General features: G+C 40.6%; 1 protein-coding gene across 1 annotated transcript in view; it reads left to right on the plus strand.

Moving 5' to 3' along the window:
* The window catches only part of LOC138760621 (cilia- and flagella-associated protein 69-like), a 147,947-nt gene that overhangs the window by 29,230 nt on the left and 99,463 nt on the right, over positions 1-19,254 (plus strand). The window contains exons 4-7 of the mRNA XM_069931451.1: positions 1,703-1,812; positions 9,568-9,644; positions 11,129-11,227; positions 11,386-11,535. Of these exons, the coding sequence (XP_069787552.1) occupies positions 1,703-1,812; positions 9,568-9,644; positions 11,129-11,227; positions 11,386-11,535 (436 nt within the window). The remainder of the gene's footprint in view (positions 1-1,702; positions 1,813-9,567; positions 9,645-11,128; positions 11,228-11,385; positions 11,536-19,254) is intronic.

Below are 19,254 nucleotides of genomic sequence, written 5' to 3' on the forward strand. Positions count from 1 at the left end.
ATTGCGTTGGCTGAACAGAGGGAAAGTCCACAAGGTCGGTTCCTGGATTCGATGGCCGGTATAACGCCGATCTGCAGGGGCCGTGTGCTCTACTGCAGTGCTAGGGGCGGGCTTGGCGTTGTTGTGCCTCGTGACCTGCTGGACCACTGAGCCTTCCAAGAATCGTGCGAACCATAGCTCTTGGGCCTTCTGGGCGACCTTCCTCGGGTCAGTAAAGCTCTCCTGAACCAGTAGCGGTCGGATGTCCACAGGCATATGTTCGAGGAAGATGCGCTTGAAAAGTGGGCAGTTGGTGTGCTCACCCATGAGTGCGAGCATCTCATCCATCAGTTCCATCGGGGACCTGTCCCCCAGGGCATTGAGGTGGAGCACCCAAGCGGCACGCTAGTGTCTGGATAGTCCAAGGGACCTGGTAAGCACTCCCTTGATGGTCTTGTACTTGTCCTCGGCGGGTGGATGTTGAACAAGGTGCAGCATGCGCCTGGTCGTGACCTGGTCCAGGGCAGCGACCACATGGTAGAATTTGGTCGTGTTGGACGAAATCTGGTGGAGGTGAAACTGGGTCTCCACGTGGCCGAACCAGGTCTCCGGCTCCTGAACTCAGAATTCAGGCAGTTTCACAGCTATAGCTCACTCATGATGGGTTCAAAGACATTTGAACCAGTTGGGGTCACCAATTGTAGTGGCGGCTACACTGCTCCTGCAATAACACACGCAACCAGACAGGTTCTGCTCAGTGAGCAGACTAGTTTATTGCAGGCTGCTGGGCTGCACTTATATTCCCAGCCTGGACCTGGCTGAGAACCAAGCTGGAGAGCGCTGACATCACCTGGGTGTCACGTGGTCCCCAAGCGTAGGTTTCTGAGCCCCATGCTGGAAGGAAGGGAAACCCCTGATGGCGCCACTTTGGCTGGCTGCCCCGCCACGTGGCTTACAAACGGAGCCAGTTCTCCTGCCTTGTAGTGAGCCGCCCCAGATGCACAATTGATTTCTTAATTGGGGGTCCACTACAATGATTCCTGCTGCTAGGCTCAGGTTGTAGCTTATACACATGGTTTAGGCAGAGCAATATATCTCTTCCACTCGTGTCTAAAGGCAAATTCCATTCAATTTACACTCTGGTGACTTAATATGCTGTAAGATATATTCCCTCCTGTTAGACTGCACAATGCAGCAATTTAAAAAAAACATAAAGAACTCTCTTGGTCCTGTCAGAGCCAAACTTGAAACATGCAATTGGGTCCTGTCAAAATCAAGTATCTTGGCTCAAATTAAGCCTTGACCAGCTGGTTGGACTTGTGGGCCCACATTAGGGAGGAGCACTGGTTCTGGAGATGTGAGCCAAGCTTGGAGGGAGACCCAAGTCGCTGATTTCCTGGGGAATGAGAAAAGGTGCTCATGAGGGGTCTGTTAACAAATAAATAATGTATATGAAAAATGCCAAAATTATAAGGACTCTTTAAAGAGGAGTCTGAATAATGAAGGGATAAACTGGATTATGTTGACATTCTATACGTCATGCATGTAATCACTAAAAAGGTGGAAGGATGTGATGGTTGCGAATTTAAGGATTTGAAAAGAAATTGGGTAATATCTGTCATATAAGTTTTCATCTAGCTGAAAACTAGATGGACCTTGATGATTTTCTTTAAGTTATTGAAAAAAAAAGAAGTTTGATACCTTAATTTTATTTTTTAAAAAGCCAATTAAAGACTTGGTTCAGGTCTTTAAAATTCTTAATCTTTGTGCAGAAAAAGTAAAAGATCAATACGCTTATGTGCAGCCAATTTGTAAAATCCTCAATTTATGTGGGTAAGTGATTTTGATTTCATTCATGATTTTCTTTCAATCTATTGTTTATGCACTCACACAATTAAGACTCGGAGACGTGATGCTTTCTCATCCTTTACTTCTATTAGGCCACTGACACACAGGGTTTTAAATATATTGATCAGAAAAAGCTGACTGGGCCCCTTCGAACTAATAAGATTGCATCAGGCCCAGGACTACAAGTGAGAATTAGAATACATCTCATGAGTAATTATAATTATAAAAGGGAAAGTATTTAATAATAATCAGGGCACATAGTCTGTAAAATGTTCAGGTGGTCTTTTTGCCTTCTTTTTCTTTTGGACTGCCTCGGCGTTGTTTGCTGTACCGGTCTTTGCTCGGGACCCGTAGATAGTCAGGTTGGCGGTCGAGTCGGTGGCAACTGCCTGTCTTCACTAACCTTCGGCTGTGACTGCCTGTCTTCGTTGTCCTCCTGGCTGCGTGTCTCAGTTACTGGATTCCTCACTGGACTGCTCGGCTATGATGCTGTCTCTGTCCCTCCCCACTCCACTCGGCCTGAGGGGTGGGATTGTCGGGGCAGGCCACGGCAGGTCTGGTTTCACCTCTTCCAGTTTATGAGGCAGTTCATGGACTTTAGTGTCAGTCCATGCTCGTAATTAGTCAATGTGTCGCTTACACAATCTGTCCCCCACTAGAACAGAGTATGAGCAGGGGCTCAATTTTTGTAAGATTTCTCCTCCCACCCATGGGTCTTTATATTGTCTATAATCATGTACCAGAACTCTTTCGCCCACTTCCAGTGTTCTAGGTGAGGTCTGTGGCGATGCTGTTTTTTTTGCAATTGGAGACCCAGATCTGGATGAACTGTGGATAGCCTGGTCCGCAAGTTGCGGTCAAATATAAGTGGAAAAGATAGCTCGTAGACAGTTAATCTTGGGTCCTGCTTTAGTATTTTTCAGCTGTAAAACTACTGGCCATTTGGAATGTGCGTCCACAACTATTAGGGAAGTCTCACCCATGAATGGTCCAGCGAAATCTACATGAATCCGATGCCAGGGTTTGGATGGCCATTTCCATTGCGGCATTTTTGGCTGCATCGACTGACAAACTTTGCATTCTCACACTGTTGTTTCAATGTCTCTGTCTATGGAGGGCCACCAGACATGCACCCAGGCCAGTGCTTTCATTCGTACCATTCCTGGATGGTTGTGGTGTAGTTCTGATGACATGGTAGTTTGCCATTTGGCAAGAATATACTTCTTCGACTGATAGTTCATGGTGGCGTGTGTGGTAAGGTTTTAGATCTTCTGGAATAACTTCAGATTCAGGCCACCCATTAAGGGTGAAGTATAGGGTCCTGCTTAATGTTGCCTCTTTTCGGGTTTCTTTTCCGATCATCTGGGCTGTAACGTGCAGTTGTTGAATTTGTTCGTGGTTGACGGCTGTGCCTCTGCTGTCCATTTAATAATTTATTCTCGTTGTTCTGTCTTGGGTAGCTGAATGCGTGATGAGGCATCTGCATGGCTGTTGAGTGTTCCTGGTTTATACTTTATATCATAGTTATACACCACTAGTAGCATGACCCATCTTTGAATTCTGGCCGCAGCTAATACTGATATACCTTTGTGTGGCCCCAGGATTAAACTAAGAGGCTTGTTGTCTGTGATCAGGGTGAATTTTTTTCCCTAAAGATATTTGTGGAATTTTTTTTATACCAAAAATTATTGCCAATCCTTCTTTTTCTAGTTGGGTGTAATTGCATTCGCTTGTGGATGCATTCGCTACTGGATGCTCACCTTTTTTCTGTGATTTGGGATAGTTCTGCTCCTAGTCCCACTGGTGAAGCATCCATGGCTAGTGTAACTTCTTTACTAGGGTCATAGTGGATCAGCACCTTATTTGTTGATGTTAGTATTGATTGACTGTGTTTTTAGTTTCTGTGTTCCAAAACCATATAACCATTTACAGTGTGGAAACAGGCCAAATTGGCCCTTCGAGTCCATGCTGAACAACTCCACTATTTCCCCCCTCCCACCCTCTGCCCATAACCCTCCAACCCCCTCATATCCATGTACATATCCAACCTTCTCTTAAATGACAGAAAGGACCCTGCTGCAACTATCTCCTCTGGAAGATCATTCCATTCCATGTTTGATCTTTCTTGGGTAATTGGTTCAGCGGGTGCATGGTGTAGACATATTAGGGATATGTTTTCAAAGGTGATTAACAAGTCCTTGGATGGACTGTAATTCCGATTTGTTGGTTGGTTATGGGGCTTTGCAAACGGTTTCTATTCCTGTTGGATTCATTCACACCCCCTCGTTGTCAATTGTAAACCCAAGGTATGTTACTGAGGGACACATGAAGACATATTTGTCCTTTCATAATTGTTGTAGTCTGGTTAAAACCTTTTCAAGGTTTTGTGAGTGTTCACTGTCGTTTCGGCCCATGATGATGATATCATCGAGGTAAAACCCAATTGAGAATCCCTGTAGTAATTCGTCCATTGTTGCTTGAAAAATCGCAGGTGCTGTTGACATTCTGTAAGCCATGCGCGTATAGGTGAATAGTCCCAGATGGGTATTGATTGTCACATATTCGCTTGATTTTTTTTTTGTCAAATTCTATCTGATGATATGCTTGTGTCAAATCTAGTTTTGTGAATTTTTTGCCCTCTGTTTAGTGCCTGGGATAATTCTTCTGCCTTGGGCATTGGGTGTTTGGGTATTTTGAGTGATAGATTGATGGTGATTTTGTCATCGCCGCAAATGTGAATTTCACCGTTTGCTTTTCGTACAGGTACGATGGGCGTTGCCCACTTGCCTTCATATTTTAATGTTTAATTCAGCCTCAGTTTTTCCTTTCATAGCAAATGGGACTGTTCTGGTTTTGAAGAATTTTGGTTCTGCATTATCTTTTAATTGCAGTTTGGCTTGAACACCTTGATTTTCCCTAATTCTTGTCAGAAAACCACTGCGAGGTTATTGAGGATTTGGTCGAGTTCTGGCTGGGAGGTGACTGTGTAGTTTACATTTAGTATTGAACCGATTTCCAGCCAGTTGAGGGGAATGTATTGTAGTCAATTTCTTCTGAAGATGCAGATCCCTGGGTATCTTCGATGTAGAGGGAGTGTTTTTGGTTGCTGTTGTTTGTATTGTACTTGGACTGTACATTTTTCAAACACTTTGATTCTGTCTCCTGTAACAGATCTTAAGAGTTATTTCAGTTGTTTTTGCTGGGAAGCATGGTAGCTAGCATTCCTTGACATGTAATGGCATTAGGGACACCTCCGCCCCTGTGTCTAACTCCATCTTTAGGGGGTGTCCATTTATTTTTAGCTGTATAAAGATTGCTGTGTTTCCTCCATTTATTCCTTAGATGTGTAATATCTTAGGAGCTGAAATTCCAGGAGCTTGAAGGTCAGTCGTTGGGCTGTTACCATCATTGTTGCTAGGTTGTCTCTCTGTCTCTCTCTCCAATTGTTTTGACTTTAGCTGCCTGTTTATTTGCAGGCCACCTGCGCTTTCGTAATGCACATTTAGCTTTGATATGTCCTTCTGTTTTGCAATGGTTGCATTTAGAATTTTTGAAGACACAGTTTTCTGGTCGGTGGGTATATTTCCACAACAGAAGCATTGTTGGCGTGAAGACCTCCCGACCAGTAGGTCGGGAGATTTTTTATCTGCCCTTTCAGTGCTGCAGGCAGTTCTGTATGCAATCTGTAACGTAACGTATTGATCCATTCCTAATAATCTTTGCCTTGCTTGGCAATTTGCCAGCCCCATCACTCATCAGTCTCGCTGTGCCTGATTTAGAAACTGTTCAAAATGATAGTGCTCCGCCAGTTTGCACAATGATGCCAGATATTCACTTATTGTTTCTCCTGGTCCTTGTCTCCTTTCATAGAATCGTTGCCTTTCTGCCATAACTGGTGGTTTGGGGCTTAAATGTGCATAATTTGTTGAATGTCTTTGTCCCTGGATCCTCCAGGGACAGCAAGGTCTCTAGGAGATCAAATGTTTTGCTGCCCATTAAACTGAGGAAGAGGGCAAGTTTGAAGTTTACTGGATCTTCCACAATGTTATGGGCTATGTAGTAGTAGTTAAACCATTCTACATAGTTATTCCAACTTTCGTCTACTTTGTTGAATTCCCCGAACTTTCCCACTGCCATCTTGGTGCGCTTTCACCTTGTTCTGTTGGCGGAAATTTGTTGGGGTTGTTACGTAGTAGTTTTCTATCTTCTGTTGTTTTCTTTCTCACAGTTAGTACATAGAGTATGTGTAGGGTTCATTTTGTTCCTCCTCGCCACTGTTGTGTATGCACTCACACAATTAAGATTCGGAGACTTGATCCTTTACTTCTATTAGACTAACCTGGCTACTGACATGCAGGGTTATACATATGGAGGGGTGACATCATGACGTGGGCGTCATGATATCCAGCAGAGGGTGGGCTTATACCCAACTAAACATTCAGCTAGATATTGTCCGTAAATGTTTAAATCTAGAATAGAATTGTAGGGTGGCACGGTTAGCATAGTGGTTAGGGCAACGCAATTACAGTGCCAGTGACCGTTGTTTGAATCTGGTGCTCTCTGTAAGTAGTTTGTACTTCCCATATAAAACACTGGGGTTTATCGATCAATTGGGTGTAATTGGGCATGGGCTCGTGGGCAAAAGGGCCTATTTCCATGCTGATTTGCTTTAAATTTAAAAGTGCCTCAAGAACACTGTATTTTGCATCTTGAGAACAGGAATATGGATTCTTCCTGTTTAAATGGAAAACTTTGCAAAATGCAGAACGAGTTTTCAAAATCATCTCAAAGTGCTTTATCAATGTTATATGGCGAGCTCTCCACTGGCCACCGTGACAGAGGTGCACCAAAGAAAAGGTACAAGGACTGCCTAAAGAAATCTCTTGGTGCCTGCCACATTGACCACCGCCAGTGGGCTGATATCGCCTCAAACCGTGCATCTTGGCGCCTCACAGTTCGGCGGGCAGCAACCTCCTTTGAAGAAGACCGCAGAGCCCACCTCACTGACAAAAGGCAAAGGAGGAAAAACCCAACACCCAACCCCAACCAACCAATTTTCTCCTGCAGCCGCTGCAACCGTGTCTGCCTGTCCCGCATCGGACTTGTCAGCCACAAACGAGCCTGCAGCTGACGTGGACTTTTTACCCCCTCCATAAATCTTCGTCCGCGAAGCCAAGCCAAAGAAGAAGAAGAATTGGGCACCATGGTTGGTGTAGCAGTTAGTGCAATGTTGTTACAGCACTAGCAATTTGGACTGGGGTTCAAATCCCTTTTTCTCTCTCTCTCTCTCTCTCTCTCTCTCTCTCTCTCTCTCTCTCTCTCTTTGTCTTTCTTTTTGTCTCTCTCAATTTTTCTCACTTTCTCTCCCACCTCAAATTCTTTTTGCATATAAAACTTTCCTCTTCACCTGAAGTGGTAACTTCATTTCTTTTCCCACTGGTGTTGCCTGACCTTTTGAGTATTTCCAGCTTTTTCTGTTTTTATTTTGTACTTCCAGCATCCACACTTGTTTCCTTCAGGTGTCCTCCCACTATTGAAAAAAACATACCAGGGTTGTAGTTTAATTGGGTGTAATTGGGGTAGCACGGGCTTGTCGGCCAAAGGGCCTATTATGTATTGGCCTAGTATATTTAAATTTACATGTTGATGTTCAATTTTTCAACAGCATATTGCCACATGGTGGCCAAATAGCCCAATTACAGTATGATAACCTCTATAAATAGTATTCATAATCCATGGGAGGCAGTACATAGTCAATGTTTCTTGAAGCGTTATGGTCCGAAACATTGATGATCTATTGCTTTCCATTGATTCTACCTGTCTTGCTGAGTTCCTGCAGCATTTTATATGTTGCTACAGTTTTGCAGACTCTGCAGTGTCTCTTCTTTGCCTAAATACTATTCATAGAGTGATGGAGGGTGGCCAGACGTCTGGTTATTGGCTAGACAGTCCGACTTTTGAGGACTCTGCCCTCCATCCAGCACCACCTCGAGCTGGACGTTAATTTGTCCTCCATTTAGGGGTGTAGGCCTCCAAATGGAGGATAAATTAAGAGGCAGAAACCACTGAAAGGGCAAGGGAAGAGACTCTTACCTGTCAAATGTGGTGACAGTGGCGTCCCGGGATCTGTAGGCCGTGTGCGGTCATTTTTCTATTTGCATGCATATTCAGATGCTGGTTGGCGCATGCGCGATGGATTTGAATACCTGGGCAGTTGGTGCGTGTGCTGTGGGTTCGCAGACAGGGGATTCGGGAATTTTTAGTGCAGGGCGCAGGCACATAGTTATGACATGAACTTAGTCAGCACTGCTTCAGCCGATGTAGGTTGGAATGTAGAGTAGAGGCGTGTTCAGGCTTTGATCTTGGAGGGGGAGTGACGCTCCATATATTTTGTCAACCATTACAAATTTACATTTCATTAATGCAGTGAAGGTATGGAGAGTGGTTGACTTTTTTGTTCTTTACTTACACTGTATGAATGCATTTATTGTATGTAATATGTAGAATGATAAATCATCGAATAGGAAAAAGGGCTGTAGCAAATAATTTATGTTGAAATAGGTAGGTTTTTGCTAGATTTATATAGGCAAAATAAAATTGAATGTTAGAATTTTTATTTAAAAAAATAACTAAGGTGATTATCTGTTTGTATTTGTTGTTTTTGCAATATGGTTTAAATTTTATTTGAAAAACATCATATACAGGAAGTTGGTAACCCATGACCATTGTGCCCCCCACCTGCAGCACTAGCTTCACTAGGAGCAGCTCGCGATACAGGCATGCCCCCCCCCACTGAGAGAGTCTTCAAATGGCATTTTTTGACCCCCTCCCCCCCCCCACCACTGTAACCCTAATACTTGTTCTGAGGACGACCTTGTATATCCTCCCCTTTGGAAATTTGGAAATGGCCATCCTAATGGAGAGAGATAGCATGGAAACAGGCCCTTCAGTCCACCAAGTTTACACTGACTACTCATTTGGACTAATCCTACATTAATTGTACTTTAAATTTATTTTAAATGTGTGTGAGCATTCATTCTGGAAAAAAATGATAATTGAAATGTGGGTAATAATAAAATAAGTACAATATATCCCAAGATCGTGTTATATGGCGAGCTCTCCACTGGCCACCGTGACAGAGGTGCACCAAAGAAAAGGTACAAGGACTGCCTAAAGAAATCTCTTGGTGCCTGCCACATTGACCACCGCCAGTGGGCTGATAACGCCTCAAACCGTGCATCTTGGCGCCTCACAGTTTGGCGGGCAGCAACCTCCTTTGAAGAAGACCGCAGAGCCCACCTCACTGACAAAAGGCAAAGGAGGAAAAACCCAACACCCAACCCCAACCAACCAATTTTCCCCTGCAACCGCTGCAATCGTGTCTGCCTGTCCCGCATCGGACTTGTCAGCCACAAACGAGCCTGCAGCTGACGTGGACTTTTTACCCCCTCCATAAATCTTCGTCCGCGAAGCCAAGCCAAAGAAGACATTAATTGTACTTTAAATTTATTTTAAATGTGTGTGAGCATTCATTCTGGAAAAAAATGATAATTGAAATGTGGGTAATAATAAAATAAGTACAATATAGGCAATAGAGTTTGCAATGCTTATACAAAAAGCAGCTTTTTCATTGCTAAAAGGTGAAAATTATTGCATGAAATAGAATAACTGCTGTTAATATTATCTCAACTTTCCATTTAAAACATTGCTATCTACAGTTGCTCTGTTTGTTTTTGTCAGCTTACCTTTTCTCAAGGAGAAATCAACTGATGAATCTAACTTTGCCCAAGTTGTGTCTGAATCTATTTCACAAATGGGTAAGTTAATACAGTAAGATATTGCTGAGATAAATTGGATCTGGTGGCAAAGAAAATGTACATGGGCCAGTGTGGGCATTTATGCTCCTCTGGTGAAATATCAATACTAACAAAAACTTTAAAAAAAAAATTCTATTAAGTCATTCCTTATCATGTAACTTTCTTTTCTCAAGACTGCAGACTGGTCACTCATTTGACATTTCCAAGCTGTTAGGCATTATCACTTCTCCTTAAAGATAACCTGGGAATTTCAATCCATTTGTTTCAGTGGTAATAAAAATGAGAAGGGCCCTATTACAATGACCAAGAAATTCTTTGATGTGCTAAATTCCATTATCTTACTTTCCAAGTGGAGTTTGAACATTGACCTCTCTTTATTAGGCTTGAGAAACCTTTCCTGGACACACCTTAAAAAATCTTCACCATCTAATCCCTTCACACTATGGCAATCCTAGTCAGTTTTAGAGAAGGTAAAATCACCTACTGTTACAGTCCTATTATTCCTACAGATATCTATGATCTTCTATAGTACAATCTCATCAAAGTGATCACCTGCTTTTTTTCCCCCTGAATTCCACCCATATCACTTCACTGGATGTCCTCTGTAGGCACTGCTTTGATATTCACCCAAATCAAAAATAAAACTCCCTACTCTCTTTCCTTTATGCTTGTAACAGTTGTTTGATCTTCACTCACAAGATTTTATTTGTGATCTGCCCAGGTGATGGTCAACAAGTAACAAAAGGACATTTTTACATTAATATGTGTTTTAGATGTAATGCTTTGTAAGTGCATGAAGAGAAAGTCTTGAAAACATTAGAATATAAAAATGGCAGCAGGGGCAGCCTGATCAGCCTCTCATGCCTGCTCCATTATTCAGTAAAATAATGGCTAATTCGATCATGGCTCTGCGCCACTTTTGAAATCTCTCCCATGCCTCTTGTCTCTCTTGTTCATGTACTAGTCAATCTTCCCTTTGGAATTATTCAGTGATAGCTTTCAAATTTCTGTGGATTAGAGAAGTTCAAAGACTAACAACTTAAAGAAAAATTATTTCCCATCCCCAATTTAAATTGCTCCTTGGTTTTTGATACTCCCACTCATGGTAACTTCTTTTCCATTTTTGGAATGAACCAAGACTAGTCTTCATGCCTCTTTGGTGAACATAATTGATGTTTGTTGCTAACATTACTTATCTTTGCCATGGTAGATAACAGAGTTTAGTGGCAAAGTATTTGGATAGGTGAAGATCTTTGTTCCATCAGATCAGCAAGTGTTTATTAATTCTTGGTGCATGTTTAATATCCCAAAAGCAACTTTAGATTAGAAACTTTTACAATATTTAATAATTACTGAAACTAAATACACCAAAGTATCCCCACCAAAGAAGCTTAAAAACTAAGTGCTGTCATTGGGTGTCAAAGGATGGTTTAGAATTAAAAAGATTAATATCTCAACATTCATTCTCACTAACTTTCTGACAGGATTCCTTCTAAGGCTACCGAACAAGGAGATCCGATTGCAAATCTGTGATTCCATCGTAAATCTATTTTGCAAAGATCCACCCAGAAGGGAAGTTGAAGGTGTTTGCATTTTTAAGTCATTTAATCCTGGTGCACTTTTGCTATAATTATTATTACATACAATTTTACATTGTGTACCTTCTTTGAATTTGTGTCAACTTAATTGGATGCAGAGATCATTGTTTTCAAAAGATTTTTGGTTCTCACATTTTTTCAAGGATTTTTTACAACAAGTAAGACCTACAATAAGCAAATGATTGAAGAGAGTAGAGTGGTGGAAACCTTGGTCATGGGTCTCGCCCTAGTTGAAAATCAACTGGGAGTAAAGTTACGGATCATCCAGACCTTGCAATATCTTTCTTCCTCAGGTAGGTGATTATGGAACTATTTGAAGTAGTATGTTGGTATTTCACTTAGCCATCTGGAGGGCTTTCCAGGAAAAGGGAGTTCTGAATGTGCTCAACCTGGCGAAGTAAACATCAGCAAATCCTTGAGGAACACAAAGATGTTGGAATCCTGAACAAACATTGAACTACTCGAGAAACTCAGTGGGTCAGGCAGCATTTCAGTTCAGGACCCTTTCTAGAGAAATAAATAAGAAAGGATAATATCAAGGAGAAAAATGAGGGGGGGGGGAAGAAGCTGGGAAGGGGCTAAGAGATGAAAAGGTATTTGACAGAAAATGGGAGAGATAGATAGGTGGAGGGAAATACTATTGGAAGATGGGAAAGTAAGAATAGGAGGAGGTAAAGAAGAAATGGAAATAGTGGAATCGGACAGAGCTGGAATTTCCTAAAATTTGAAAATCTGATGCTCATCCCATTGGGTTTAAGACTATCCAGGTGGAATAGGGCGTATCCTCCTCAGCTCAACTACTTTTAAAAAATATTTTATTTAAATTCAATCAACTATGATTACACATATAATACAATTAATACAAAATATGCCTTCAAAACAAACATGGTTTATATCTAAAAACCCCTCTAAATCTACCCCTATCCCCTTATACTAACATTACTCACCTCTCAACATCACAACCCTTTTTTTTTTAAACTTTATTTAAAATTTTATGACATGAATAAAATAAAAATTACATTTAAAGAAATAATAAAAAATAAGATGATAAAAATTAGAATACTACATCATTAAACTACACAAATTAACCCCCCCAATAATTATAACATAACATTAATCATCTAATTTAAAATGAGTCCAACCCTCCCCCCCAAAATAAAGAGTGAAGAATTAATTAACAATGTTGTAAATAAAATAAAAAACCCCACTTACAAAAAAAAGATAAAACTTAACAACAAAAAAATTACTAACAACAAAAAAATATCAATACTAAAATAATACCCTTAAACAAATATTTAAATCAAACATAATACATGTATTTAACAAATGAAATCCACTTTAAAACTAAGTTTAAATATTAAAATCATATATCAACCACATATCTGTTATACAAAAAATCATAATTAAGAATACATAAATACAGAATTTCCATTAATACCAAGTTTCCTTTATAATTCATCGAGAGAACAAAAACATCCCTTAGAAAAACAATCAGATAAACTTTTTATTCCCTTCCCCTCCCCTTATATAAAAAAAGAAAAAAAAAGTTCAAACTCTTATAAAATTCTCCATATTCTTCATTTATAACATCTTCAAAATTCTCTATCGAAATTAACTTAATTTTATTAAACTCTTCTCCCTCAATGTATTTGTACTTAATTTTCTTCCTTCTCTTCTTATCACCTTTCCCCTCATCTTCCTCTTCATCTAATTCAACATCCTCAATTTTTGACTTATTATTTTCTGTGACATCATCCTCTTAAAAAAGAAAGAAAAAAGAGAAAAAATCCCCCCCAAAAAAAAGAGAAAAAAAGGAGAGAAAACAAAACCTCCTAATTCCCTCTCAATTACAATCAGAAAACAAAAAGAGTTAAAAAAAATTATTTATTTTTTTAAAAAATTAAAAAAAACCTTCAGTTCTTAACCCAAAAATTAAAAAAAAAAACAGGTCGGAGGTCACAACTACCTCCTCCTGTTTAAACCGCCCAAAGCGGTAACTCCCCCAAAATATTGGGTGTGAGATAACTTACAGGTAGCTGATGACTTCATCATTATTTAAACTATTTAAACTCTTTTCAAAAAAAAGATAAAAGATTTATTTTTTTAAATCAACGTTACCACTTCGATCACCATTGCTTCCATTTCTTTTAAAAATCTGGATCCCACTTTACATCTCTACTCTCTTTGGAGACCTTGAAGGACTACATCGTTCCTGAAACTGCATGATTGGTAGAGACTGAGCAAAGTCCATAACCTCTTTAGGATTGTCAAAGAATTTTGGCTAATTTCCATCCTAAAAAATCTTCAGTACCGCAGAATACCTGAATGTTGCCCTATGTCTTTTTTTCCACAACCGTTCTTTCACAGAATTAAATTCGTGTCGTAATAGCATAGTATTAAATTTCCATCTTGTGAACTCAAATATTCTAATAATAATAATGAATGATCCGAAACCAATCTAGCCTTATACTCCACAGATGTAACCCTATCCTGCAAATGTGCTGATATTAAAAAATAATCAATTCTAGAAAAAGAATTATGTCGCAAGGAATAAAAAGAAAAATCTTTCTCTGTAGGATCAACTCTTCGCCAAATATCAATTAAATTCAAATCTGCCATCATATTAATCACTTGGATTGCCATCATAGACTTCTTAATTACTCTTGAGTACTTATCCAATAAAGGCTCCAACACCACATTCAAATCTCCCCCAACATCATATTAGAGTTCGATTGTCCAAGTAATAAAGACATAGCAACAACAAAAGCTGTATCCTCAACATTAGGAGCATAAACATCAAGCAAAGTCCACGCCTCATTAAAGATTGTACAATTTAATTTTAATAATCTTCCACCATTTTTCTCTTCACTCTGTAACTAAAATGGTAGATTCTTATGTACCAAAATTGCCACACCTTTTGCCTTAGAATTAAACGAAGAATAAAAAAACGTGCCCAACCCATTCACGTTTGAGTTTCAAATGTTCCTTATCTATTAAATGAGTTTCCTTTGCCATTGCGACCACCGTTTCTTCCATTTCTTCCAGAAATCAAATTCCCTTCTTGCAGCTCTGCCCTCTTTGGAGACCGTGGAGGACTATGTCGTTCCTGGAATTGCGTAATTGGTAAAGACTGAGCAAAATCCATAGCTTCTTTAGGATTATCAAAGAACTTTGGTTGATATCCATCCTGAAAAATCTTCAGTACTGCAGGGTATCTAAATGTTGCCTTATATCCTTTTTTCCACAATAATTCTTTCACAGAATTAAATTCACGTCGTTGAAACATAATTTCCTGACTCAAATCCGGATAGAAGAAAACACGATTACTCTGAATCATCAAAGGAGATTTGTTTTGCTGTGCATTTCTAATAGCCATACATAAAATAGTCTCTCTATCACAGTAATTTAAACAGCGAACCAGAACAGGTCTTGGATTCTGTCCTGAAAAAGGTCTCCTTCTCAAAGCTCTATGAGCCCTTTCCAATATTAAACCTTCAGAAATCTTATCTTTTCCCAACACTTGTGGAATCCATTCAGTGAAAAATTTTCTTGGATCTGGCCCTTCTATGCCTTCTGGCAAGCTGACAATTTTCACATTATTCCGTCTGGATTGGTTCTCCAAATAATCAACCTTTTTTGCTAAATTTTTATTCTGAATCTGTAACGTTTCAATTGTTTTATTCACATCTTGCAATTGATCTTGTACATCAGATAATCCTTGATCACACACCTCAAGTCTTTCAATAGTTTCAACTTTAAAAGCTCCATAATCAGCCATCTGTTGAGTATTGACATCCACCAATGCATTAATCTTAGAAGTAAGATTATTCATAGAATCACCTAAATGCATCATTGAAGAAAATATCTTATGTTCAAGACTCTTGAAAAGTATATCAACATCAGTAGATCCAGACATCGTGGGATTCTGCTGTTCTTGTGGAATCAGAGGACCTTCTTTTAATTTAGTAGCTTTTCTTGCAGTTTGACTCCGTGTAAGAGCCCCTGCCACAGACCCCCCAGAAGTATCAGGAGGCTGATGATCAGGGTTATCTTTGATCCAAACCTCCTTTAAAAGCTTTGTTACGTCAGTATCTGGAAGAGCTGTTATAACTGGTGATATAGCAGTCAAATAACAACTCTTTAACTCTCCAACTGGTGGCGCCCCAGCTAATTCAGCAGTCAAAGTCTCAGTAGACGTTGTTTGAAATACTGGCATCCGGCCAGCCCTTTGTTCTAAAGGCAGCTGAAAACGACCTTCAGAAAGACTTACGGAATCAGAACGGAGCTCCAAGGCCGAATTCTTCGCTTGTTTTCCTGGATCCATTTCACGCTGAGTCGTGGCTTTTTGTAAACAAGCAGGCTCAGATAATTTCGGAAAATATAATTTTTTAATAATCTGTTGATGTTTCCTTTTACTTTTTTTAACAAATGTACCATTAGGTATTAATTCAACACCTCATACTATTTATAAACTTTTTTAAAAAGTTTTAACGGGCACTTAAAGACAAAACAATAAGTTAGAGTCAGGAGAGGACTGGAAGGCACGTCTGTTCCTTATGCCATCTTGCCACGCCCCCTCAACATCACAACCCTTATCTATTACCTCACTAACCCCTAATAGAAAGAAAGAAAAAATGAGGAGATGAAAAATAACCAAAAACAACAAAAACCAAACCACGTGATGGGGAGGCCTTGCCACAACTAGGTCCAAATCTTTAAAATTTTAAATGTAAATAATCCATACAAGGGCTCCAAACCTTCCTAAAAGTAGAGTATTTATCTCTCAAATAATATGTTTTTTTTTAAAAGGAATACAGGATCTTAATTCTAAATGTCATCTCTGTAAATAAGTTATAACTGGTCTTTCCACGTAATTGCAGTACACTTCCTTGCTACTGCTAAAGCCAATCTTCAAAAAGCTATTTGAAATTTGTCTAAACCATTTTTCAAACAAATTGTACTTCTATAATCAATTAAGAAAACTTTTGGATCCAAAGAAAACTTAATTTTCAAAATATCTTGTAAAAATTCCTTAATCCGAGACCAAAAACATTTAACTTTTTCACATAACCATATTGAAAGATAAGGTCCCCTTATCTTTCTTACATCTAAAACATAAATCAGAAGAAATCAAATTGTATCTTTTTAAATGTTCCCGAGTTAAATATAATTGATGTATAAAATTATAATGTACAAGTCTATATTGAACATTAATAATCTTTGTCATGCTATCTTTACAAATAGTTTTCCAATGATCTATATTAAATTCAATTCGTAAATCCTTTTCCCATTTTAATATTGACTTATGTAAATTTATTTTAGACAGTTTCTGTTGCAATAATTTATACATTTCAGATATGAATACTTTTTTGCCACCTTCCAGAATTATCATTTCAAATTTCGACTCCTTTGGAAGTTCCAAATTTTTCCCATGAGAATCATAAAACAATGATTTAATTTGATAATAACAAAAAAGCGAATGAGTTGGTATTTGATACCTGTCTTTCATTTTTTCAAACAAAAGATATCAATATAATTCATAACAATTATTTAGTCTCTTAATACCTTTCTGATACCAAATTTTAAGAAGGTGCTTATTAACCATAAAAGAAAAAAGTTTATTCTGATACAGAGGAATATATCTAGATATATCTTGAGTACCAATTTCTTTATTTACCTTATCCCATATTTCTATTAAATGAGTTAATACTGGTGACTAATATGGGCATAGCAATTTAGTATTCCATTTATAAACAAATTGATTCCTTCTATTTTCATTAATTCTATTTAATTCTATGTCTGCCCAAGTCAACAAACTATCAGAATCAAACATTCTATTAATGAATTTTAACTGAGCAGCTTTATAATAATTTTGAAAATTTGGAAGTTGTAAACCTCCTAATTCTTATTTCCATGTTAATTTCTGAATGGATATACTCTTGTCATTTTACCCTTCCATAAAAACTTCCTAACTATTGTATTCAAATCTTTAAAAAAATTGTTTAGGTATTTTACATGGAATAGATTGAAAAATATATTGAAGTCTTGGAAATACATTCATTTTAATACAATTCACTCTCCCTATTAAAGTTATCGGTAAGTCTTTCCATCTAACTAAATCATCTTTAATTTTAGAAAATAATGGTGTGTGCAGTGGAAGAAACACAGCCACCACGTTGAGGGTAATTAATGATTTTTTATTCAAATTCAGCGCGCACCATTAAGGGCAGCATGAGCTCAGTCACCTGGTGCATTGTAACATCATAATCGCTGCCCAGGGTGCGCGTTGGAAGGGTTACTGGAGTCAGAGAGAAACCTCTGACGATGCCATTTCCCCATGGCTGCCCCACAACATGGCGATACAAGCGGGGCTGGTTTGCCATGAGATGTGCGGCACCACGCAACCTCCACCTCCCCCCCACCCCAGAACAGGCTATGCGAACTGTTGCTTTGGTGGCCGGCCCCGGCGCTTGGCGCAGCCGTCTGCACCGGCTGTGATAAGTCCAGATGCGCCACCATAAAAAGTTCCTCTTTCCCCACCAACGTCCAGGGTGAAGGTTCCGCCGGACTGGTGCAAGACTTTGTATGGCCCTTCATACAGTCGCTTTAGCTGTGCACCTTGTGGTCCCCTCTGCACGAAAATGAACTGGGCCGAGTCGAGCTCTTTGGGGAGATGAAATGGCTGAGTGCTGTGGCGTGTCAGGGGTGGGAGAGCAAGGGAGGTCAGTCGCCTGCGTAGGTCCGCCAGCAGATTTTTGTCGGTGGAAGTAATGTCAGGGTCTCGGCCGAAAAACTCACCCAGCAGGAAAAGCGATGCGCCATAGACCATCTCCGCTGCTGAAGCCTGGAGGTCCTCCTTGGGTGCTGTCTTAATCCTGAGGAGGATCCAGGGTAGTTCGTCCGCCCAGTCTGGTCCAGAGAGCCTGGCCATAAGTGATGCATTCAGGTGCCTTTGGAACCACTCCACCAACCCATTGGACTGTGGGTGTGGTGGAGCTTGACCCCCAGGAGCTTTGCCATCTGATTCCACAGGGCAGACGTGAACTGCACCCCTCTGTCGCTAGTGATGTGCACCGGGACTCCTAAACAGGCAATCCATTGGCTGACCAGAGTCCTGGCGCACATCTCCGCGGAAGCCTCCTTAAGCAGGACGACCTCTGCCCACCTTGTGGCCTGATCCACCACCATGAGGTGGTAACGAGCCTCCTTGGACACCTGCAGAGGCCCGACGACATCAACGTGGATGTGTTGGAATCTGTGAACCGCTAGGTCGAAGTTCTGGATGGGGGCTCGCATGTGTCGCTGGACCTTGGAGGTCTGGCACCTGGTACAGTTCTTGTCCAGTTCCGCCACCTCCTTCTTCAGCCCGTGCCACACAAACCGCTCTGCGACCATCGCACGGTTGTCTTTACTGCTGGGTGAGCGAGGTCGTGGATCAGATTGAAGACCTTCGCCCTCCAGTGCGGCAGGATCACCAGGTGTGTTGTGCCTGTTGAGTCATCACAGAGCAATGTGTCTGGGCTGCTGGGCATCCGGACATCCTTGAGTTTGAGGCCCGAAATGGCGGTCCGCAAGGCTTACGTCTCCACATCGTTCCTCTGTGCCTGAGCCAGTTGCTCATAATCCAGGACAGACGCGAGAGTGTCGATAGCTGGATGGGAGAGCGTATCCGCCACTTCATTGTCCTTGTCAGCCCTTTGTCGGATGTCAGTCGTGAACTCAGACATGTACGAGAGATGGCGCTGCTGTCTGGAGGACCATAGATCCTTGGCCATCGTCAATGCTTGAGTGAGGGGCTTGTGAACCGTGAAGGTTGTAAACGGCCTGCCCTCGAGGAAGTAGCGGAAATGGTGGATGGCCAAATACAGTGCCAGGAGCTCTCGGTCGAAGTTGCTGTATTTGAGCGGGCACAGCTGCTTGCTGAAAAAGGCCAGCCTGCACCATCGTCCATTGAGCCACTGTTCCAGAACTCCCCCCCACTGCCGTAGCTCAGGCCATGAGCTTGAACAATG

This window comes from Narcine bancroftii, chromosome 1, assembly GCF_036971445.1.
Source record: "Narcine bancroftii isolate sNarBan1 chromosome 1, sNarBan1.hap1, whole genome shotgun sequence".
Taxonomy (NCBI): Eukaryota; Metazoa; Chordata; class Chondrichthyes; order Torpediniformes; family Narcinidae; genus Narcine; species Narcine bancroftii.